This window comes from Mustela lutreola, chromosome 8, assembly GCF_030435805.1.
Source record: "Mustela lutreola isolate mMusLut2 chromosome 8, mMusLut2.pri, whole genome shotgun sequence".
Lineage (NCBI taxonomy): Eukaryota > Metazoa > Chordata > Mammalia > Carnivora > Mustelidae > Mustela > Mustela lutreola.
In genome coordinates this window covers 130,759,834-130,785,395 of record NC_081297.1, presented here as the reverse complement: position 1 = coordinate 130,785,395, position 25,562 = coordinate 130,759,834, and the positions used below count along the sequence as shown (strand labels likewise).

Genomic DNA, 25,562 nt, shown 5'->3' with positions numbered 1-25,562 from the left:
AGTGCCTGCCTTCAGCTCAGGTCATGATCCTGGGGTCTTGGGACTCAGCTCCACATTGGGCTCTCTGCTCAGTGGGGAGCCTGCTTCTCCCTCTCCCTCTGCTTGCCCCCCTGCTCATGCTCTCTCGTGCACACTTTCTCTCAAAATCTTTTTTTTAAAATGCTAATTAAAGATGGATGAATGAATGAACAAACATCACTGAGCACCTAACGATAGGTAATCTTGTGCAACTACTATGGAAATTTTAGAAATAAATAAAATTGGGTGCTGATTTTTAAAATTACATCCTGTGTTGTTGGCTTTCACTAAAAAGTTCCACCAAAAAGTAGGGCCAACCAATAGTAAAATCAAGAGAAATTGACATAAAACACTGATGTACTAGCCCCTATATTAAGACTGCCACTTTCCACCAAAGTGTGGTAACATATCCTTTCTAAGGTTAATGGGAACCTTTGGCCCATTCTATAGTAATTGCTTCCTTATCTATCTTTGTGACTTGAGTTTCTTGATATTTTATTCTCACAAAGCAGAATGATGAAGTATATGCAAAAAGCAGAATGACCAAATAGATATTGTCTCCATTTTGCAAATCAGGAAACTGAGGCTGAAACTCAGTAACTCGTTCAAAGAGTTGTGGAGGAGCCAGGATTTAAACAAACCTGATTACAAATGTTCATTATGCCCTGCTGATTCAGGTCCATCAATAAAGCATTGTCGGTCCTATTATATTACAGCTCACTCGGAGTTGGGTACTAGAATTCAATTAATTTGGCTCTATGATCCTAAATCATAGAATAACATTTTATACCCTTATTAAATAAAATACATCTCCATATACTTTGCAAACATAAGGCTGCATATATGGACACCCTGGAAACATACCCAATTCTATTTTTGGTTCATCAATGTAATTGCCTAAATATTCGGTGTCATTAATTTTTTTCCCAATTAATGAAAATTTAAAAGAAAGTCAAATAATCAAAATAGAGAAAGACAGGATGCCCATATAGCATGGAATAATTTCTAAGTGTTTCACATTTTTCATAAAAGAATTTACTCATGACATAAATTCCTTATATTTATGAAGCACTTTTAACTTCATTCTGGAATAATTTCTAAGTGTTTCACATTTTTCATAAAAGAATTTACTCATGACATAAATTCCTTATATTTATGAAGCACTTTTAACTTCATTCTTAACTGCTTCTTTAATATTTATAACTATCTAGAGGACCAGCTTGGGCAGACTACCCCACTTTACTGTTAAAGCCAACAGCATGGAGAAAACTAATGATGTACTTTGTTCTTTTGAGGTACTGAGCAGGATTGCACTCGAAATCATACCCATATATTCATCTGCTAGCTATCCCTGAATGCCTTTAACAAATTACCTACCATTTCAACTTAAAGAATCCCATTCCCCACAGCCCCCAGCACAAGACAATTATCAAGTATCAGCTCTGTCTTCTGGCTATAAAGACAAAAGAATTTATTTTTCTTTAACAATATGTTATTGTCTGGACACTCTTGTGTATATTGGCTCAGACTCAGTCTGATATCCTTATTTGTAAGTAATTGGGGAAATACTGGTTCATTTCATCCATGGAAACACTTTCCAGCTCTGCTTTACACACAATGAATGGTGATTTGAAAAAAGATTCAATAGCTTAGGTTGTGTCCAAGGCCAAAATATCCTAGAAGATCTGATAAATTAGTAAATACAGTTGCATCATAACAAGGCAACCTGAAAATGTAAGCAGAAATCAAGATCAGAGAGAATATTTTGAAGAATTTTTCACCATCTTCACTTTCAACTTCAGACAGAACTCAGAATGTCCACATCATTTCAATATATGGAGCGGCTAACAGGGTTCATATTTAGGGCATAAAGAATCAAGAAAGGGCATAAAGAAACAAACCTACACACCTTGAATGCGTATTTCTTGTGAGGTCCTATCCTTCGTATAAATTCAATACTAGAAGACAAATACTCTTAGCAATCTATCACAGCAGGCTGGTGTTAAATAAAAAAAAAAAGGTACCTGCAAAAGTGCCGAAGGAGCAGACCATTAATTGGGAGACAGTGACATCTTCTGGTAGTTTATGACAAAATACATTTATGCCGGACATTTTTTCCCCTGGAAACCAGCCGCTGTTTTAAAGGAATAGATTTACTTACCTGTTTAGTATACCTTTATTATACCCATAGGTGCAAAGTCTTTAATTTCTGAAATGAATGAAACATATATTAGCTAAAAAGGACATTCTAGCTCACTTCCTTGCTCCTTGCCTTGTCATCCCTGGGTTCATCTAATACAGAAGGTTTTAAGCAGCCAATGTTCATTCTACTTTTTTCTGGTAATTAAAGTCATTCAAACACTTTCCTTAATTCAAGCAATTTCATATAATCTTTTCTTAATAAAGATTTTATTTCTTTGCCAGAGAGCAAGGAGAGTGAGAGAGGGAGAGAGAGAGAGCACACCAGCAGGGGGAGCTACAGAGGCAGAGGGAGAAGCAGGTGCTCTGCAAGCACAAAACCCGATGTGGGACTCGATCCCAGGACCCTGGGTTCAGGACCTGAGCTGAAGGCAGACACTTAACCAACTGAGCCACCCAGGCATCCCTGTCTTCATATAATCTTGTAATTCCAAAAAAACCTGCTCCCTATTCCTCTCCACGGTGTATACAGCTTAATTTGGGAAAATGTGATCCCTAAAGTAATCATTTGATAGCATCAAAAACAATTTTAAAAGGGCAGCATAAAGAACTCACTGTAAGCATGTGGGGGGAGGAGGGGAAGGTAGCATCCAAGGTTGACCTCATGTCCTATCTCCTGAGGAAGCCCTCCTCACTTCTAGTCTAGGTTGGGCTTGTTTCCTATGTACATCTGTCATGTTACTGTCCTATAATTGTCGGCTTACTCAGCTATCTTTGTAACTACAGTAAAAATTCCTTGAGGGTAAGGCCTATATCTCATTACTATTTGTGTCCCAAAATCTCACTTTGCCAAACCCATAACCTATTTTTTGAAGAATGCATTCAAACTATCCTAGGTGAGGTATCTGTTCTTCATTCAAACAGATATTATTTTAGAGGCCTGTGTCCGTCATTAGAAGATGAGGATAGCTATTGAACACCTACTATGTGCCTGAAGCCTTGCCAGGTACTTCATACACTTTTACTTCATTTAATCCTAATAACCCTATAAAGCATGATCCTCATTTTATGGCTGGGAAAACTATCTGTGGTCAGCTAGTGAAAGACACAAAATTTAAACTCATTTATTCTATATATTTATACACTTATTCCAAAATGATCATTTCTAAAGAAATGATACAAAACTTCAAAGAAAAAAAAAGGAAATCAAAACAAAGGAGAAAGCATAATTTAAAAATGAACCAGAACCAGAAGGTAAACACAAACCAGTGCATACTATTAACACACTACATTTGCTACAAGTAGACTACAAATTGGCTGAACTTTCCAGCTCTTTATATGTGATTTCTTACATTATTCAGAGACATTCTTTTAAAGGTAAGGGCAAATCAGTTACTTAGAAGCACGTTTACTCCTGAACTGAAACCTGAAATTTCTCCTGTGGGTCCTCAAAGAAGGCATTGTATGTTAGAGTGAACGAACCATCGTCATCCCTGGCACGAATTTAAGTTTCACAATACAGTCCAAAGCTAAGTGTGGTAAAGGAACTTGATGTGTAGCCAAAGGTGCCCCAGACAAAAAGTCTCCAAAGAGGGCTTAATTTCATTCACAATTTCAAAGAGAAATGGACTGGTAACTCAATTTTTTTTGGCCTCTTCCATAAATATTTCTCCAAAATGAGACTTTGAATGTTGGGCAAGGGTTAGATATTGTTCTCTGACAAGTACTGGGGGCCCATGCAGCATATAATCACTGGTGCTGGAAGAGAGAGGATATCCCTTCTGAAAGTAGAGCAGCCTAACAAGGATATTGCTCTAGGGGGAGGCCTTTCCCCCTTTCCACAAAAGTGATCTTCAGAGTACCTACTGTTAGAAACAAGATTTTCTTAAAAACAAGTTTGGATCTGTTTCGACACATGAACAAATGTATAATCATGCTACCTCCATACAGCATGAATGTTGTTTTAGCTTGAAAAAATTTTTAAAAGCATATACCAAAAAACCCCAACTTTATCTGGGTTTAAAGTCCTACACACTCTGTATGCTTCTAGTGAGGCCCTGAAAATGCCCTGTATTGGACTTTTGTTTCACCATTGCATTTAGAAAAACTGGCAAGCTTCAGGACAGAAACTTAGAAGAGACCTATATGAATGTTGATTCCTACCTTCAAACTTTAGACATTAAAGCCTCAGTCTCAACTTACTTATATGGAAGTCCAAACAATGACTTTCCTAGCAACCAAGGCCACCTACAAAGGAACGTGTACAAGAAGATGGAAAATGCAAAAAATTGGAACTGCATCAAATATGTATAAAGTAGCTAAACCATATCTCTACTATGAGCACATTTCAAAGAACTTTTAGGAAATCAAGTTTTAACATAGGCTAGGTATATATAGTCAACCCCATTATCCCTTTTGTTAGCAGCATAAATATATACCCTATGACCCCATTTTTAAATGGCCTAGTAACAACATAGTTGTCAAATCACCAAATTGTATACTTTAAACTAATGTAACATTGTGTTAACTTTATAGTTCAATAAAAAGAATTTTAATAATATTTTAAAATTCTAAAATAAAATGGCATAGTAGATTCAGGAGTCTATCAGTGAGGTTGAGGCCAGGAGAGAATCCACACCAGGTAACTGAATGGGGAAATTCAAACAAAGTAATTATTATCCAGAAGGTGGTTAACTAATTAAAGGGATAAAAGAGAACTCTAACCTTAGAGTACAGAAGTAGCAATTGCAGAAATAAGCAGGTACTTCTAGGCTGAGAGAAAGTGAAAAAAAAATTAAGGAACTAAAGCCAGCTGCCTGATGGAATGGCTGAGTTGTCAGGGAAGCAGCCCACTGGAGCTGCTCCAAAGGAACAGTAAGGTTGGGAGAGCCTCACCAGCTGGAACTCTCGGGCTGGGGCTGCTGAGCTCCTATGGTCAATTAAAATAGAGAATCGGAACCCAGAAGAGACATGTCTTCTTGCTGCTCCTGCTTTTCAGAGCCACTTTAGGACCCTCTATAATGAGTACTGAACACATCATTGCGACACAGAATAGTCTCAACAAAAGCAATTCCAGAAGAATTCGTAAAATAAGGGATATAAAGCATGCAACACGGTAGACTATCAGATTGCAGATTAGGAAAAAAAAAATCTAGCTTCTATTCCTGGCTCTAATCTCCTTGGGTGAGGCCATATAAGTATGGTCCTCTATTTCTACATCTCCTTGGAAAAAGGGCTGAATCATTCCAACTTTATTCAAATTACATCATGAAATTCTTTTAGAGATTATAAAGATGTGTGTGTGTGTGTGTGTGTGTGTGTTTTAATGAACAGGATAGAATAAAAAAATCAGAATATACCACATGTATTAAAGACATTTTCTTAAACTTTTACTGGTTTGCAACATAAGATACATGACTTACTGAGTGTCAGTTACAGCTTGAAAGCCACCAACGTAGATGATTTCTTCAAATCCTCTATAGTTTAAATTCTTACCGATTCATCTTGCTCAAAAATTATTTCAAGACCAGTAAATCACGAAGCATAAAATCACAACTTAATATGGAGATTTTTATCAAAGCTAAAATTTATTTGGTGCATACTCTGTGCTATCAGGTATTTTCACATATACCTTTTCTTTTAATCTTGTAAAAGCAACCATGTGAGGTATTTTACAGGCCAAAAAAAATAACAAAAAACTACTTCCTCAACTTGTTCAGGTGAAAAGAAGAGTTATAAGCATTCCAAAATAAAAACAAAAAACAAACAAAAAACAGCCAAGTACACAGTCCATTTCCATCTCCTTTTATACATCTTCTCACACATTTTAGCATTAGGAGACTAAGAAACCAACTCAAATAAAGGGAATCCTTCTGGTCATTTTGTCTATAGGTACTTTTTAAGCCACCAACTTTCTACTCTAAGTACCTTAAGGGCTTAAATGCTGTCAATATCTGAAATAATTTTAAAGTGATCTAATATTGTGAAAAAATTGTTCCCATAGAAATACAAGCCTAAAAAGGGCACCATATTTTTTCAGATGTTATTTATTTATTTACTTATTTACTTATTTACTTACTTACTTATTTCAAGTAAGCTGCATGCCCACTGTGGGGTTTGAACTCACGACCCTGAGATCAAGAGTCGCATACTCTACTGAGTCAGCCAGGCACCCCTCAGATGTAATTTCTCAGCAGGCAATGGTACCAGTTCAACTGATGGAAAAGATTTAAACATCTTCAAGAAAACAGAAGAAGTGTAGGAAAAATTTTCTAAAAATGTAGCACCATTACTTCAATGAATTAGCAAATTTCAAGACATGAAAATTACCTAAGAATTATGTATTTTTTCAAATAATCTATCTTTATATTGAGAAGTTCAACTTGTATGTTGTTATATTCAGCTTTCCTTCTAATTAGGAGCTCAACACTGACATCAAGTTATTTTACAAAATAAAAAGCAATTTCCTAACAGTGACTACTGACTTGTTACTAAGGAAACTCTTCAACATTTGGCATTTATTCCAAATGCAAACTTTTCTCAAGAGAAATTCTAATATTGTGTTACAAACAAGACAGATAACCTGGTCAAGGTGTGAATGTATTTCACAAAAAACATGTGATCTTCCTAGTGACTTTCATTTCCTGTATAAATTTCTTCAATATTCTTATGAATCTTTTTTCTAAAACCATGTAATAACAAAGTACAGGTCATACAGAAACCAGATGTAAAGCTGACCTTTTATTTTTTTTAAAGTATCCCCTTACTGAATAATGCCAGCAATATTATCACAAAATTACATTTTATAATCAAGTAATGTATACTCAATGTATATTTTTAGTGTGTGTGTGTGTGTATGTATGTGTATCAATATATATATGTATCAATGACACACTAAAGCTCATATGATTTATTTTAAAGGATTGCTGGTTTTGGAGAATTAAAAGCCACAAACTCTATGGCAGCAACTATAATGCATATATAGTTCTCTGAAAGATCATTTTTAAATTATTACATAATGGTGAAATATAATTTAAACAAAATACAAATAACATTTACAGCATAAGGCTTTGTGGTTGAACAATCAGCACATCAAAGAAAAGTATCAGAGAAAGGCTTTAAAAAATAAAGCATGTTTCCTGTAAGAAGAATTTTGTCTTTCTTTCCTAAAAGTGGCTAACTGTGCACAGAAAAATGCAAACAAAAGGTTCCTAAAATTTCTAGAAAACAATTAAACTTCAGTTGCAGTAATTGATGAGGTCAGACTTTACCATGATGACTTGAAAATTAATCTGTTGGTAGCGAGAAGATACAACTGCTCATTTTTAGAGAAGTAAAGTTTATTACATTTGAAACAATACAGCAGAAATCTCAAAAGTTTACTCATTAAATATAGTTTCTTACAAATATCCTTTTGAAAATGCAATTCATATATGCTGCAACCTCAGAAGTTTGAATTCAAAATGAAATATGAAGGCAAGAGTCAGGGAAATCACGTCAGAGGGCTCTGTCAAGTATCTGTACAAATCAGTACATATTCTTCTGTCTGTGATATAGTAGGAAAGAAAGTGATTCTAAATATATCCAAGTAAATGCAGAAAAATACATTAGTATTTGAGGCAGACCATGCTAAAACATAATTTACAATGATTAGTTTGCATTTAAGATGATTAATAATGCCTTCAGTTTGAACCAATGAAATCAACATTAAGTAAAATTTTGCGGTATTCGCTCAGTCTTTTGTATTGAACATTAGTTAATCTGAGAAGTAAATAAGATTGGAAAGAGCAAGCGACCTGATCCTTTTTGTTAGGTTCATCATTATCTCACTCAGTCATACTAAATGCAAACAAATCAATAGAGCATCAAGATTTTTCACACATTAAAATGAAGACAAATGACTTGTGAAGGCAGACTGTGTACCATGTAGTATTTAACATATGGATCTTGCATTAACCATCAACTCAATTTTTTAAATAAAACAAGATTTACAAGCTAAAATAAACATTTGATTAAAAAATTCTGCTATTCAAGATACTCAGGTGTCTTTTTTCTCTTTGAGATTGGTAAGGATTGGGTCTTTTAAAAACTTGAAGAGGAGGTGGTAAGAGGAAAAAAAAATCCTCAATGCTTTTAAAAACTCAGCTGTTAAGAAGTCCATACAACTACTATGCTGGCGTGGAAACAAGGTGTTTTCTGTCACAGAACCATCCACTTCCCCATAGAAGTAGTTCCTCCATGCCAACTATATAAAGATGTAAATCAGCTCACCCATGATTAAAATTGAAGTAATTCTTCAAAAATAGAGCAAGACACCTCACCCAAAAAGATCTTTTAAGTCATTGCTAGCTGAACTGCTATTGGTCATAGTAGTTGGTGGCTGTGCAAAGTTCTGCGGGTTAAAGAAAGGATTAGCCTGCACACCAAAGGCAGATTGTCCTATCATATTCATCTGTGTTCCTATTACTGAACTGCCCATACCTGGAGACCCCTGTGGTGGTACAAATTGATTAAGCCACTGATTTGGTTTCTGTTGTGACAACTGGTTCATGCTAACTTTGGGTTTTTGAGGGCCAAAGAGATTATTAAGAGCAGACATATCTGTGGGTCTTTGTTGAGTCGGCTTTGCACCAGCAGGAGGAACACTCACAGCACTGAAGTTTGGCAAAGTGGCAGGTGTTCCCAGTGTCATCTTGGTGACTCCAGGCGTGCTTGGACTACCGAATAAGTTCTGGTTTGTATTAACCGGCATGCTGAATCCTGAAGTCTGAAAGCCCATGTTAGCATTTAAGCCGTTGGTCAAATTTCTCTTGGTATTATCAATTGGTGTAGAAAACATCATGCCAAGGCCCATGGAAGGAACAGAAGTGAAGGTACTTGAAGCAGAAATTTTAGGGGTACTAACAGAAAGGCTGGTCAAAGATGACATGTTATCCATCAATGTATCTGTCAAGTCCTTAGTCTGAAAAATATGAGGGGATTACTTTATCTCCAAGATTTCTAAATTAATTAAAGTCAATAAATGACAAGTTAAAATTAAGCTCAACAGTCTATACCAAATTAGCAAACCACAGCCTACAGGCCAAGTCCAGCCAGCCACATATTTTTATACGGTTTTTACAGATGAACACTGAATTGAACATGAACACTGAACAAGAAACCAAACTATAATCAACTTGATGACAGGGAACACTACATTTAAATTCCAATTAAATAATATGCTGGCCTCCCCCACTGCTCCCCAAAATAGAAATATGTTCTTCTCTCATTGGTATATCTGTATTGCAATAAGGATACTCTATTACTTTTATATTTTGAATTATATCACAATTTTGTGGAAATTTGTTTTCTCTATTCTTATAAAAGTACCTAGAAAAATAGTTTTTATTTTGCCTCTTGCCCCACAAATATTTTCCTCAGAAGAATCATCTTAGTGATCAGGAGATAACAAAAAATAATTTAAAGATCACTTTTAAGATAAAGTTATTTCTGCAGCCAGTAAGAGTATGAAACATAACAGGAAATAAATACTGGTTAGGACATATAGGCAAGTATTCCTAAATCAAGTTACAGACAGACCTGACTATAACTGAAAAGCCAAAAATTAAAAATTACTTTTTTGCTCAAAAATACATAAATGCATAAAATAATATTCCTGACCATTTCAAGGTAAACAGAGTTACTTAATACTATTAAATCTAGTATTTTTTAAGAAACCCTCTTATTCATGTAACTTTCTCTTTATTGGTAACAATCACTATCATAAAACATTGTATCTTAGTCAGGCCATTGAGGAGTTGTTGGAAAATCCTTTCTGCCCATACTTCTTAGAAACTCCATTATTGGAAGTATTCTTTCAAATATATTTTTATACAAACACTAGTAGGTAGAATAAGTTATATACTTACTTCTTCAGTACAGTATGCTTGAAGTCATGCAAAAGTATAACCTGAAATTAAGTATGCTTGACATTATGCAAAAGGAATGAATTCTGACCTGTTTGACTGGAGCAACAGGTGTGTGTACTTGGGGTTTCAGAGGCTGCTGGCTTTTCAACTTCTGTGCCTGCTCCTGTTCTTTTGCTAATTTTTGTTTTTCTTCAAGAGTAAGAGAAGCCTCAAAATGAAACAAAATAAAGTATCAACTGGCAACTTGGTAATTTCACTTGTAAAACAGAAAATGTCTTTTTTTGTAAAGCATGTCTTGATATGTTTGACAATACCAAGTAGTTTGCAAGCTACTCTTGCACTGATGATTGCCACAGGTAAATTATATTTTGAATTATTATAAGATTCAACTTTAGGTAGGAACAAATCTCTGTTAAAATACTTCTTTCCAGTGTAAAAACAGCTATTATTTTTTTTTTTATTTTTTATAAACATATATTTTTATCCCCAGGGGTACAGGTCTGTGAATCGCCAGGTTTACACACTTCACAGCACTCACCAAAGCACATACCCTCCCCAATGTCCATAACCCCACCCCCCTTCTTCCAACCCCCCTCCCCCCAGCAACCCTCAGTTTGTTTTGTGAGATTAAGAGTCACTTATGGTTTGTCTCCCTCCCAATCCCATCTAAAACAGTTATTATTTTAATACCATTCATCAGTTTGACCTTTTTCCAGACAAGGGGAATATCATTTAGTGGTTTTATTTTATAAAATTGGGAGACTCTTGTTCAACTCTAATCTTTCTTCAAAAATATTTTAGGAACTAAACAAAAAGCTAAGGAAAACATAAAGAGCTTCTTTCACTGCTAATTTCTGAATTAAATTTGACATTTCTCAACCTTGCTAAACTCTAGGCTCACGGTGTGTTCTTACAATTTTGTAAACCCAATGCCCAGTAGCTTTGCACATATAGGTTCTAGTATTTGTCAAATGAACAGAAGAAAAGTTGCCCCCCTGCAGAAATTCAAACTTGACATATTTATTATAATGAATACTAACCAATACTTCAACTACAAAGTATCATTTTATAATTTATCACTGAAAATCAGAAGCAGAGAAGAAACACACTTCTTTATCAAGAAGCGTGACTGGCAAAGTGCAGTAAGAAAGGACAAAGAAGGCAGGCAATCTAGAAATATTACCACATGGGAGGCTGTGTAATAAAGTAAGTTAAAATTCTCAAGCCTGTTTATTCTCAATGTGAGTCAGGTCATGTTTCCATGATAATTTTTAAACTTCATAAGGATTATTAAAGCATGCTTCCTGTTAAAATGCTAAACAGTAGTTTTTCCCAACAAAAATCTGTAGTTTACAGGAAGTCCTATAATATAAATCAGTGCATTATAAGAACAAGTAAAGAAACTTACTCTTTTATGCTTATTCTGTAACCCATCCTCTTTACTTTCTGATTCACTGCCAGTCAGAAAGTCTGCTCCAATGTTGTTAAAAACTTTGTCAATCTGCTGAAAAAGAAAAATGTCAACCATTGAATGACATCAAAAAACCGTGATTTTACTACTTAAAAAGCAAAAGCCCCTCAGATGAAGCACACTGCCAAACTCTTTTTACAAAAATTAAAATGATCTAAATAAACTACCTTGTGAGCCAGCAATTGCATTACTAGGTATTTATCCAAGGAATATAAAAATAATGATTCAAAGGGGCACACGCATCTCAATGTTTATAGCAGCACTATCAACAATAGCCAAATTATGGAAAGAGCCCAGATGTCCATCAACTAATGAATGGATAAACAGGTGGTATATTTGTACAATGGAATATTGCTCAGCCATCAAAAAAAAAATTAAATCTTGCCATTTGTGATGACGTGGATACATAAACATCATATCTCTGGTCATTTCAAGGTGAACAGAGTTACTTGGTACTATTAAACCTAGTGTTTCTTTTTTTAAATTCGTCACTAGGATTTATTTATTTATTTATTTTAAGTTGGTTTTTTTGTTTTTGTTTTTTTAATTTGTCAAGGATAGAGGGAGAGAGAGCGAGTGAGCACAGGCAGACAGAGAGGCAGGTAGAGGCAGAGGGAAAAGCAGGCTCCCTGCCAAGCAAGGAGCCCGATATGGGACTCGATCCCAGGATGCTGGGATCTTGACCTGAGCGGAAGGCAGCAGCTTAACCAACTAAGCCACCCAGGCGTCCCTAAACCTAGTATTTTTTAAGAAACCCTCCTGTTCATGTAACTTCCTCTGTATTGGTAACAGTCACTATCATAAAACATTATACCTTAGTCAGGCTATTGAGGAGTTGTTGGAAAATTCTTTCTGCCTATACTTCTTGGAAACTGCATTAGTGAAGTATTATAAACATAATGCTAAGTGAAATAAGTCAGAGAAAGACAAATACAGTATGTTTTCACGCATATGCGGAACTTACAAAACAAAACAAATGAATATAGGGGAAGGGAAAGAAAAACAAAATAAGTAAAAACAGAGGGAGACAAACCAAAAGAGGCTCTTAACTACAGAGAATAAACAGGGTTGCTGGAGGGGAGTGGGGAGAGGTTAAATGGGTGACGGGAACTAAGGAGTGCACTTGATATAATAAGAACTGGGTGTTGATATACAACTGATGAATCACCAAATTTTACTCCAGAAACCAGTGTCAAACTATACGTTAACTTGAATCTAAATAAAATCTTAGAAGTAAACAGATAAATAAATAATCTAAATATCTTACCTGAGACCCAACATTTGTAACCTTTGTCTCCTCAGAAGCATTCATTTGATTTCCTATATCCAAAGATCTGCAGGAAAGTTGAATTATGACAAAGCAATAAAAAGAAATGCTTATTTTTGAAATACTTATACTAAAAACAGTTCATCCCTATGGGGGATAACTGTTAACCCCATATATATATATACACATATGTGTGTGTGTATTATATATATATATATATATATATATATATATATATATTTACCCCATATATATAGTAAAATTATTTACTATAATTAATGTCTGCTTGCCCCAAAAAAGTAACATTGCATATACCAGTCTTTTATTTTAATTTCATATTTGGTATTTACTGGAGAATTCATTTAGTGTATCATAAAACTAGGAAAGCATGATTCTTAATGTCAGAGAGCTTATAGCTCACTGAGACAAGGTATGACATGAGGAACTTGATGTGATTAAATTCAGAATCTGATTTTCACAATAAAGGCTATAATCACTATGATGAACTAGATCTAGGCCTTGAAAACTGGTAAGATTTAGATGGGAAAAAGAAAAAAAAGTTCACTTATGCCTCAAGTATAAATATTAGATGTTAAATTTTTCTTATAAATTTTTAAACATTATTTATCTGATTCCTATGTTAATAATCCATCAAACAACATAAATATATACATCACAGAATATTAGAACATACAAAGGGCTATTTCATGTCATTCTACACTTGGTATATTTATTCCCATTAGCCTTTATCTTACACTGGGGCAGAAGCTAAAAACTTTCTATCTGGGAATCTTGCTCATAATTGGTATCAACTTTACTGATGTTCTGGTATCTTTTTTTTTTTTTTTTTTTTTTTAAGAGGGAGAGGCAGAGAGGGAGTGAGAGAAAGAAAGAGGAGAGGCAGAGGAGGGAAGAGAGTCTTAAGCAGGCTCCACACCCAACACAGGCCAGATGTGGGGCTCAATTTCACAACCTTGAGATCATGACCTGAGCCTAAATCAAGAGTCAGACGCTTAACCGACTAAGCCACCCACATGCCCCTGATGTCTCTTTTCACTGATATCTTTTGGCTCAGGATTAAACAGACATCCTAAAATCATGTGTTTTTCTTTGGCAAGCAAATACAGTGGAGATTTCATTTTAGTACACTGGAGTTTAATCAACTCCAGTAATTTTCACCTTTCCCTTCTTCCTTTGAATACTAGTATTTTGCAAATAACTTAGATAATTCTCCCTAAAAAAAAAAAAAAAAAAGTAGATGATGTGGTATTAAATATGAAATGAATGCCCTATAAATGTTTCTGGAATCAGGAAAAACAAAAAGGGAGAAATCAAAACACCAGGGTTTCACAGATTTGAAAAATACTTGTAAGTGGTGCTCTTAGTGATCACCCTGAATTTACACCTCTAGTAGCTAATGCTAACATAACAAGAGACTCTCAGAAACAGAATTTTCCTTATGTATAGAAAATGCTAAGATTGTATCATTGTATACTCAGAAATGACATTTGATTCTCCATAAGACTCTATTTTACACAGTTCAAGTTAACATAAAGGAAAATTTTTAAATGCTTTACATGTAAACAAATTGAAATCTATCAGTTTTTCACTACGCAGAACAAACTGATGGTCACCAGAGGGAAGATGGGTGGAGGGATAGGTGGAAATAGGTCAAGGGGCTCAATGATGAACACTGAGTAATGATGTATAAAATTGTTCAATCTCTATATTGTACACCTGAAACTATATGTTAATGATACTGGAATTAAAATAATAAAGTAAAAAAAAAATCCATTTTTCTAGTCCTTATTCCAGAAAATCAGTCATGAAGTAACTTAATCTCACTCTGGGACCATGTACAATCCATATGCAGCCTACTTACTTCTGCTGTTCTTGCATTATATGAAGTTGTTCCAGTTTAGTCTTATGTTCAGACTCCAATCTGTTAAGCATCTCTTTTATGACGGAAATGAAAGAATTGAACTGGTACAATAAGAAATTGATACAGTTATAATGTTTCAAATTAGCAACAAATGTAATCTAATAAAATAATTCAACAAGTTAACCATAATACTCTCTATTTTTACCAGAATATGACCCACTCACAGCAGTGATGCCACAAGAATAGTATATTTAAACTCAGCATATCACAGCAAACTTTTATAGTATTTCTGTATGATGGTGATAAAGCTAATGAGGATTTCAAGTTCCAGAAATTGTGTCTCAATTAGTTTTATAGCCCGAGTTCTCTAAGAGCTATCATTCAGCAGTCTTTACAAATTTACCCCCAGCAGTCATTACATATTGATTTTCCTATAATAGTCTAAAATTGACCATCTGAATTTGTACATATCTGGAAACAACCCATTTAATTATGCATAACAAAGTCAGTTCATTCAGACTGTTATAAAAATGACATATTTGGCTAAAATAAATGTTTTCTAAAGTTAGTAGAAATATTAAAATGTATATGTTTTAACTTTCAAATAATTATAGTTCTTAAAGTGTATCTAATACTATGTCATAATGTAGTTTAAGCTTTGGTTAAATGATGATTCTTAGGTACCTCAGATCACCATAAACTATTTAACAATACCATATATTACAGGAAGAATCTAGAAACTGCTTTCTTTCCCTCCTAAATCTTTTTGTACTGGGTGCTTATATAACTCTTCATAGTACGTTTATTAGTATTTCTATTCCTTGGGGTGCCTGGGTGGCTCAGTTGGTTAAGGGTCTGCCTTTGGCTCAGGTCATGATCCCAGGATCCTGGTATCAAGCCCCGCGTCAGGCTCCCTGCTTGGTGGGGAACCTGCCTCTCCTTCTCCCTCTGCTGCTCCCCCTGCTTCTGTTCTCTGTCAAATAAATAAGTAAAATCTTCAAAAAAAAAAAAAAATTCTATTCCTTAAATGAGGAAACTGTGGTTCTGGGAGAGAGAAAGCAACTTAGTAAGAGATACTAAATAACATATGGGAGCATGAGAATTCACTTAAGTCTGTCTCCAGAGCTTGTGCTCATTTGTACTCGACACTGCTTCTCACCATGATGCTCAATCATCCCTTTTCTTACCATGAGAGTAACAAAACGCATTATTTCCTTAGCAGTTTACCTGGATGGACAATCTGATTAGTTTTTTTGGTTTTTTTTTTTTTTTAACTTTGTAATGAAGTGTAACAAACTAAAGGAAAAGTATACATAGATAAGCACACATGTTAAAAAAAAACAAATGAGTTTTGGTCAGATGTAGAAAAAGAACACTGGCAGCACCCCATAAGCTTCCTGACCCCTTCTAGTTACTTCCCACCCTCTTATCCTACAAGTAAACACTAGCCTGACTTCTGGCAGTGTCATTTTGACTATTTTTATACTTTATATAAATGGAATCATTTGGTAGATCTTCTTTGTCTGGTTTCACTTGCTCAGCATTCTGTTTGGGAGATTCATCCATATGAATGTAGTTGGTTACATATAGTTGAATGTAGTTGGTTCAGAAGAATTAACACAGTGGGCCTGGACTGCTATCTTTGAAAAGGCCTGCTTGTGAGGTTGACTGTTGGCTGGTGTCCAGGAACTCAGATTTTAGGAGTTCCCACCATTAACTAATGAAAGTGGCTCACTAAGTTGTACAAAGACCATTTTACGCTAGCTTTCCTTCTGGAAGTCTGGAATTTGGGTACATGTCAGGCAGACAGAGCTACAACACTTTACATATACTATCACAACACATTATCAGGGAGAGTAAATATATTGAGATGACTCTGGAAACCTGCAGCTGGTTTCCTCCAGAGTGCTCCAGCCTTCTTCCTTTGCTGATTTTGCTTTATACCCTTTCACCATAAAAAAAAATCATAGCCATGAATACAACTGTAGGTTGAGGCCTGTGACTCCTTCTACTGAATCACTGAATCTGGAGGTGGTCTTTGGAACATTGACCAACACAAGCTGTATTATGTCTTGATTGCTACTTAGTATTTCCTGTAAATACTAACACTGTATGTTAACTATACCGGAATTAAAATGAAAAACACATCATTAACAACAAAAAAACAAATACCTAAATCAGAGAGCATTTTGAAGTCTACCTATACTAGTCTCAATTTATCTCTCTCCCATTACTTCCCTACTGTATTATAGGTATCTCTCAGTCAAACTGGATTATTCATTTCCTATGGCAGATAGACTCTAAACTCGTTCCCAATTATCTCCTCATTCTGCCGCTCAGGGCTTTGTGTAACTCCGTTTTTGAGAGTAAGTAGGAGCTGGGACTGGCTGGTAACCAACAGAATTCAGCGAAGGTAATGGATGTCATTTCCTTGATCACACTATAGGATGTTGTAACTTCCATCTTTTTAGCAGATTCTCTTTCCCACTTTGATGAAACAAGCTGCCATGCTGGAAGGCCCATGAAGCAAAGAACTGACAGGTCATCTAGCTAATAGCTAGGAACTGAGGCCCTCAGTCCAACAGCTTAAAAGGAACTGAATCCTGCCAAAAACTATGTAAGCAGGTTAGAAGCAGAGCCTTCTTTCCCCCAACCGAGCCTTCAGATAAGACCCCAGGCTTTGACTGTAAGCACTGTGAAAACTCTGAGCAGAGAATTCACGCCTTGGCTTGACTGACCCACAGAAATGATGAAATAACCATCTAGTGTATGGTGATTTGTTATATAACAGATAATAACAGATATACACCCCAGACACATTACTTTGATTTTTTTCTTTGATCAGCTTCCCAGCCCCAAATCTGAAGTAGTCCAAAATCCAACATATCTTTCTAAGTTCTAGTTAGAGAGGCCTACATACTGCTTACTTTGAATCCACAAACTTTCTTTATTGAATTCTTTGGCATATTTTTTCTTGTTTTAGCCACATTTAAATGTAATATATTTATATATTTAATGCCAAGGAAACAGTAAGCTGGATAAACTGAATAAAGCACAAAACTATTCTTACCTGATTAAGATTAAGATTATTTTCAATACTCAGGGGAATCAGATGAGGCAATACTTTTCCAGCCAACTGCTCTTTGGTGATTCCCAGCTTCTTATGAGTGAAAGTACATTTGTAAATACCTGACAGAAAAGAATGATACAAATTTCATAGTTTAATACCACAAGTTAAGAGAATTTAGGAAAATACTGTATCTACATGAAATATCTTGATAATTAATATAATTACACATTTCTCCTTGTCAGTGCCTAGAAGGATGTTCTTACATATGGATCAGAATGATTTCAGCTTTATCACCAGTTTAGATTTAAACAGCATAACATATTTATCCTGAATTCTTTTGGCTTAAGAGCACATTTAATGTCAGAATAACATTAAAAGCCTATCATACCACAGGAGTAAGGTTACAGAATGATCCTCTATCCTGAAATTACCTGAATATATAGTTCAGACTTCTCACTCAAGCTTGAGACATCTATTTCACAAGTGAGTAAGGATAGGTCTTATACCTTTATTCACTTCTTCAACTAATCAGACTTAACATGCTTGAAATTTTAATAATTTAATTCAACTCCACACAATCCTTCCCTACAGTCTCACCTATTTACTCAAAAACTTTAAGACCCTGCTTATTACACTTATTCTACAAAGCCTTCATTTGGTAAACTGAGCACATTTGTTTCTCATTCTCTAAATGCTTTTGTTGTGTTTTGTATATAATCCATACCCTCAGAACACACCATATCCTATAATTTTGCTGTTAATGGACACTTCACTTATATACTCAAAGAGTGACTTTATCGAACACCTACTAAATGTTTATTCACTAGGTACTTATTTGCTGTGCTCATGACTTCTGCCTTCCCATTTTATCACTGATTTCCCTTAAGACTCCCATAATGATGCATTTTATCCTCATTTGGTAGATGAAGTAACTTTTCAAAGTCACTGCGGGAACTGACACAACCAGGACTGGAGCTAGAGATCTTTCCACTGCGCCAAAGTCCTCAAGAAAACAAATTTCTTTGAGCGGAGAAATTTCATACCATATCCCATGCCTACACAGGTCCACAATAAATTATTTGCTAACCATTCCTACAAATATTTACTGAGGACTTTCTGTAGACCAGGCACAACAGTAGTTGTTAAAAATACACAGCTGAATAATTTGATTTTTCTTCAAAATTAACAAACTTTAAATTTAGTAAAATGTAAACTCGTTCATGTTTTTGTGATTCTACAATTATGTCTGTTTCCATGAGTATAGTAGCACCTCAGAATTTCCAGACTATAACTGATAGTAAATAATTTCTATTGTCAAAGCTATAACTATAGTGAACAATTTCAGAGTTTCTTGACAGAGTAATTTGTCATTATGCTAATGGAACAGAATATGCTGTAAGGCTAATATGCTTCATAAACCCATCACTTAATAGTGAAACATACTGGCTAAGATTTGAACATATATAAATCAAAAACCAGCTCTACCACTTATCAGTTGTATTATCTTGGATAACTTATTTAAACTCTGGACCTCAATTTCCTTACCATAAAACAGAAAGAACAGTACCTATCTGACTGGAATTTGGAGAGGACAAAATGAGATAATGCAGAAAAAATATTCAGCATAGCGCCTAATACAAACTGGGTACCAAGTAACCATCAAGTATTACTATTAAGACTGGTATCAGCATTTTAAGCAGCTTTGTTTGCCTTTCTTATTTGATATCATTTCACAGAGAAAACTACATATGATCATGTTATTTGTGAAGCTAGGATTTTCAAATGTCTAATTCTTTTGTAAATGTCAAGGAAGACCACGGTTTTTGCTAAAATTAACAAAAAGGAAACTGATATCATGATATTTATCCCACCATTCCTCAATTACTGAATGCAATATACCTGAAAAAGGATACAAAGGTTTTATAATTTGGAAGATTCATTTGCATGACTATAAAACAATAAAGTAGCATCAAATAACATTAAGTTTTCAGCTACCTAAAATTCCCATGAGGACTGCGGGTTCCTTGGATGGAATTTGTTGTAAGAAGGGCAGGATATCATCAAGTACAAACCACTTATCCAAGTATTCCAAAATCTTTCCTAAGCACACTAATGAATTTACACGAACCTATTAAAAGAGGTAAATTGCATTAGTCATTTAAAGTCTTTGCAATCTAGAACAAAACGGTTAACTCTAAATTTAATCTTCATATAGATATATTAAAATCTCAAGAATAAAAGTAGGTTTAAAAGCTCTCCTTCTTTAATAATATAGGAAATCCACATTATTTACTAACTCCCCTGGACTTGTTTCAGTAAGAATTTATGATTGCTTTACCAGGACACTAGTTAGCTAAAAGCAAGAAATGACTTCAATTTTTGTATCCTTCTAAATAAAGTGATTAGGATTTGAGAAGCTTTACTATATATGTGTTTACTAACAATAAGTCTTTGGGGACATCTGAATTATGAAAAGGACTACATTCTCCTAGCTTCCAGTACTTTCCTCTAACTCAAGGTTAATTCATTCTTAACTCAAATATTTCAACATCACGTAAAAACTATTTATATTTTACCCTACATAAAGTTTTCTATTTCTAATATATCTTTAACACCAATAACTAGAACCTGATACTTAGTACTTTTATCAAAATTCTATCTATATTTGTGTGGCAACTTTGATAAGCATGTCACACCCTATTTTTTTAGCTTGAGAATGTTAAGATAGAATACCTTCAGAAAAAAGGCAAAGCAAAAAAATACAGCACACTGTTACATACAAAAAATTGATGGTTGCCAAATGGAAGGTGGGTAGAGGGCTGGGTGAAATAAAGGGGATTAAGAGTATACTTATCATGATAAGCCCTGAGGAAGGTATAGAATTGTTCAATTATTATATTATACACCTGATACTAATATAACATGATATGTTAATTATATTTCAATTTTTAAAAAAAGAATATTTTGGTCAGGATCCTATCAATAGAACTGGAGAAAAATTTTTTAAATTTTTAAAAAACACACTAAGAAAAAGCAGAAAATAATTTAGTTGGTTAAAAAAAAAGCACCATATTTCTATAAGAAAGATAGAAAAATTTTTCTGAAAAGAAGATATAATTTTTTTCTGAAATTCGAACATAAAGTATATATATATATTAAAAAAAGATATATATATATTAATAATATATATATATTAAAAAAAGATACCTAATTAATTTGCTTTTAGAATCAGTGTTATAAAAGGAATTGCTACATTTTTTATATGTGTGTATATGTGTGTCAAGAGAAGCTAGAAATACTAGTTTAATTTTATTTTTATTTTTAATATAAAATATTAGTCATGTAAGTCATGAAGAAATAGAACTCTTGGAGCATCTTACCTACCTCTGTGTAGAATTTATTTCTCTTTATTTTCAGGAAACAGTATTAAATACAATTCTAACTCAAAACTCATGTTCCACTAATTTCCCAGTTAGAATTCTTTAACCTTAGAGGTCTACGTATATGAATGAAATTCAGAATTCAGATTTGCTCCTCTGAAGACACGAGCACTGTACGTGTATAAAATGCAAATCCATTCCAGAGTTACTGTTCTAAATACATTCATTATAACTCTTTGTAATCATGTCTTTAATGGCTCAGTTGGCTTCTTAAAAAGAGATATAAACATTCCCAGGCATTAATACAGACCACTTAAGTATCAGTGCCTCCCATCTCACCCTGCATACTTCGAACTAAACCAGAACATGTACTTTTACAAAATGTATGCTAAAATAAATCCACGCTGCCATAAAATACAGTGTGCCTTATATGATTTTCATTTTCTTTTTTTTTCTAAAGATTTTATTTTTTATTTTACTTTGAGTAATCTCTACACCCAATGTGGGGCTTAAACTTACAAGTCCCAAGATCAAGAGTCACATGCTCTACAACCAAGCCAACCAGGAGCCTACAGATTTTTAAAGGACATGTTGAAAATGAAATTTTTAGCTGAATATTACTACCATCTATTTTAAAAATTCAATCATAAAATTTAGAAAATTTCAGAGAAAAGAAGTGAATTTCAAATCTTTTTAATATTTATGAAGAAAAAGACTCAGAGGGGTAAGTTAACTTGCCCAATGGCGCAGGACAGTTAGTAGTAGAGTCAATAAAAACTCGGGTTTTTTTACTTCATTTCATACTGTTCATCTTGGTAAACAATGATTTTTTTTCCATTTTGATGTTGCTTTCCATCTCAGTGCTTTTTATACCAAATATATAAATAAATATATAAATAAAACCCATGACCTAAAATGGATTGGATCACTATAAGGTAAAATCATGTCATTTAAATCAGCTTAAGCTACAAATGCTTGTATTTATTTAAATTTACATTTTACCTAATAAAGATGGAAGAGGTCTCCAAAGAACTATACTTACAAATTTAATAACATGACCATTAGCAAACATTAATATAAAGAACTGATCAGATGAACGAAGGACATCTCTCCATCTTTTCTAAAGCTGCTATTTGAAGAGAATATTCAATGTTACTTCCATAAAGAACTATCTGTGGGATCAATTCTTATGATCTACTGTTAGAGAAAAGGTTGGGAATAAATATTTCTCCCAATACGAGATAATGAGAACTGTTATTTACTGCTATTTACATCCTTGACTACCAACAGTGTTATAATTCTGAATTCAAAGGAATCAGCTGCCTTTGGCCTAGATTCTTGAGTACACTACCCCCCCACCTTGTGTTCTTATTAATGTATTTTACTGTACCCTCATTTTTTTTTTGGAAAGTAGGCAAGTAAGTGGTAGGTACAAAAATACAGATAACTAAAAGTAAAGGCAGTTTATGAAAGGAAGTTGTTCAAAAGTTTTGAGACTTTAACAACAAGTTAAACTCATGATTATTTTAAAACTACCAACAAAATTGTGAATTAAAGCATAAAAGTCTTAAGAAAGAAAAATTACTCAAATCTTCTCTTGAAGCACTAAAATTAAAGGACAGGAATAAGGCCAGGGATATAATACTACAAAATCATGTATGAGGGAAAACTACAGCTATTGATCACTTTTATAGGACTGTATGCAGGGCACCTACAGCCAAGATGAAATATATAAACAAACTATAAAAGGGTTATTTAACAATAAGAAAATAATTTAAAACAATGAGAAGTTAAAGAAAAGCAAAAATTAATATGTAATTACTTACAGCAAGGGAAGACGTTTGCAGACATGCATTTTTAATTCTTGGTATCAAAGCATTTTTCATGGATGGATAGTCTATAAGATTTGCAAAGGTTGGAATGATGTTTAAACAGAGTTCCTATTAAGAAAAACATGGATTCAATCTTAGGAAAGATTCTCTTCACTTTTCTCCCACATATTAAAGAATGTTTTACATTTGCATGGCTAATTTGTCACACAGTTTGAAAAAAACTTTTATGTATATTGTATCATTTGCTCCTTTCAACAATTATTTGAAAGCAGAATATTTATCACTAGTTTTCAATTTCACAGATGAAAAAACAGACTCAAAAGACCTTCCTCAAAATCATACAAGGTCATATGACCTAGCATATGGTAACAACATTCCTTGGTCTCATACCTAAATTTCTTTCCCTCACAACACAATTCATCATTTATTATTTAAGAATAGGAACACCTAAGTTTTGCTTTCTTTCACAATGAGGGAAAATCAAGTACAAAGTGACATCAAACTATTCGTCTTAAATAAGGGATTTCTTAGCTGTTACATAAACCCTTACAACAGAATATGAACATTTTACTTAATATATTTTAAAAGATTGTTTAGTAATACTAGGGAGAAAATGCAGTAAGATACTATCACATAATCCCAACTTTTAAAATGTGTAGGTACACGTGTCTGTCTATAAGCTCAGGGAAAAAGACATAAGGACAGATCTGGAAATGTTAAGTCTGGGCATCTCTGAGAGAGGATTTTAATTTTCTTTATATTTTTAAGTACTTCCAAATTCTGAAGTATAACTCACAGAAACAGGAAAAAGCTATTTAAAACATTGTTAACTAATGCTGGCCATAATGTAAATGATTTTAACTGGGAACTCTGAATGAGGCTAACAGAGGAAAAGGGGCAATGACTAAGGAAAAGGGAACTAAATGAGTTAAAGAAAAGAAAAAGAAATGGCTTGAAAACTAACTGGCTGAAGAACATACATCTCAGATACCTTAAAAGGGCAGAATGATCCTTGTAGCAAAGCACAGAAGGGATTACTGAAGAAAATGGAGGCATAAATGTGTATCAGGGAAGAAGTTAAACAAATCTGGTATACTTAAAGACATTCATTTGTAGCTAGAAAATAGAAATGAATTAACCACTAAGAATCTGTTATCAGAATAATGGCCACATATTTTATTTGCTTTATTCCCAGATTTCTAAAAGACATATATGAGTTATATGTTTATATCCACTCAGATGTTTATATCCACTCAGAACTATAATAAATAAGTGGGTGACGTACCTCGAGGATAAGAAGTACAAGCTACATTCAAGGGGCCATTTTCTACAGATGGGAGAGAACAGGCAAGGGTGAATAGCTCGTGGGATACTGTACTCCCGTTACCAGAGGGTGCCTCCATAGGGAAGGTCAGCCTTTAATTCAAGAGAGTGAGCATGCATACACATTGTAGTGTGTAACCTAGCAGTAAGTTACAAAGAGGCAAATCTTAAATTATGTCTAAATCATATAGGTGAAGGAGGGGAGGAAGAGCTTTTCCTGAAGAGGAAATACAGTGAAGAATCTAAAAACAGGAGATTGAAACAACCCAAAACTCAAGGAAATACAGTGAAGAATCTAAGAACAGGAAACTGAAACAACCCAAAACTCAAGGAAATCATTAACTCATTCTCAGGAACTTCTGCCTCTTAGTTATACTTTATAACTGGTAGTGGAGAGGGAAGAATAAGCATAGCTTCTATGTTTAATTTTAAAGCTAAAAATGTTTTAAGTTGGTTTACATACATATTTCTGTTCATGCCTCTAAGCATCCTAACTTTTGTAAACCATCTTCTACTTTTCCAGGTATTTTTCTAAACTCTTTAGCTTCTTAAATATTTTTAATCAAACTTCACTTTAAAATATCACTCCAAAAACGAATTTCGGAAGTTACTTTCCAGTGTTCTATCTGCATGAAACTTCAAAAGATTTTTGTTTCTTGCTCTTGCTCTAATACTCTCCCAAAACTTAAACAGTCTTTTAACTTTATCAGACTCTACCAAGCAATGCTCATACTAATTAATTGGACAGGTAACTAAAGATTTATATAGAATGATACAAGAAATGCTGGTTTGTAAAATTCAGCAAAGTTGCACAGGTCAATCTGAATTAAATGTTAACTACTTCAATAAATATTCATTGACTAATAATTACTGGCTAAATCAAGTCCCTTAGGAAGAAAAATGGGCTTTCATGTCACTCAACTTTTCTTCTCCTTCCTAATCTCAGTGACTATAAAACCAGTTTGGTACACGGGGCCTGTGGAAATGTTTTAAGAAGCTATAATTCACAACTCCTTTGGAAAGGGCTAAAAAGTAGAAGTAAGTACACCCTCCCCAATTGTCCCCTGTCATTTGGACAAAGGCAGCAAATCCTCACCTTTAAGAAGTATGACCTTATAAGGACAAAATTTAACATCAACTTCACAACTTTGAATAAACAAATGAACTTAGACAAAGACTGAAATGAGCCAAAAACGTAACCTCATACATGTGGGATTAGGTTCACATCACTTATTTTTAAGTAATCTCTACACCCAATGAGGCTCAAACTCAA

At 34.1% G+C, this 25,562-nt stretch overlaps 1 protein-coding gene across 3 annotated transcripts in view; it reads right to left on the bottom strand.

Annotated features, from left to right (window-relative positions):
• Positions 1-5,717: 5,717 nt before the first annotated feature.
• The window catches only part of SCYL2 (SCY1 like pseudokinase 2), a 59,428-nt gene continuing 39,583 nt past the window's right edge, over positions 5,718-25,562 (bottom strand). For 2 of the 3 annotated variants that reach the window (XM_059186633.1, XM_059186634.1), the window contains exons 11-18: positions 22,961-23,074; positions 19,750-19,882; positions 17,755-17,873; positions 14,685-14,785; positions 12,803-12,869; positions 11,473-11,568; positions 10,153-10,272; positions 5,718-9,118 (exon numbers count right to left, since the gene is read on the bottom strand). In XM_059186633.1, the coding sequence (XP_059042616.1) occupies positions 8,474-9,118; positions 10,153-10,272; positions 11,473-11,568; positions 12,803-12,869; positions 14,685-14,785; positions 17,755-17,873; positions 19,750-19,882; positions 22,961-23,074 (1,395 nt within the window). In that variant the 3' untranslated portion in view covers positions 5,718-8,473. The remainder of the gene's footprint in view (positions 9,119-10,152; positions 10,273-11,472; positions 11,569-12,802; positions 12,870-14,684; positions 14,786-17,754; positions 17,874-19,749; positions 19,883-22,960; positions 23,075-25,562) is intronic. The other variant, XM_059186635.1, reaches the window with a different exon arrangement.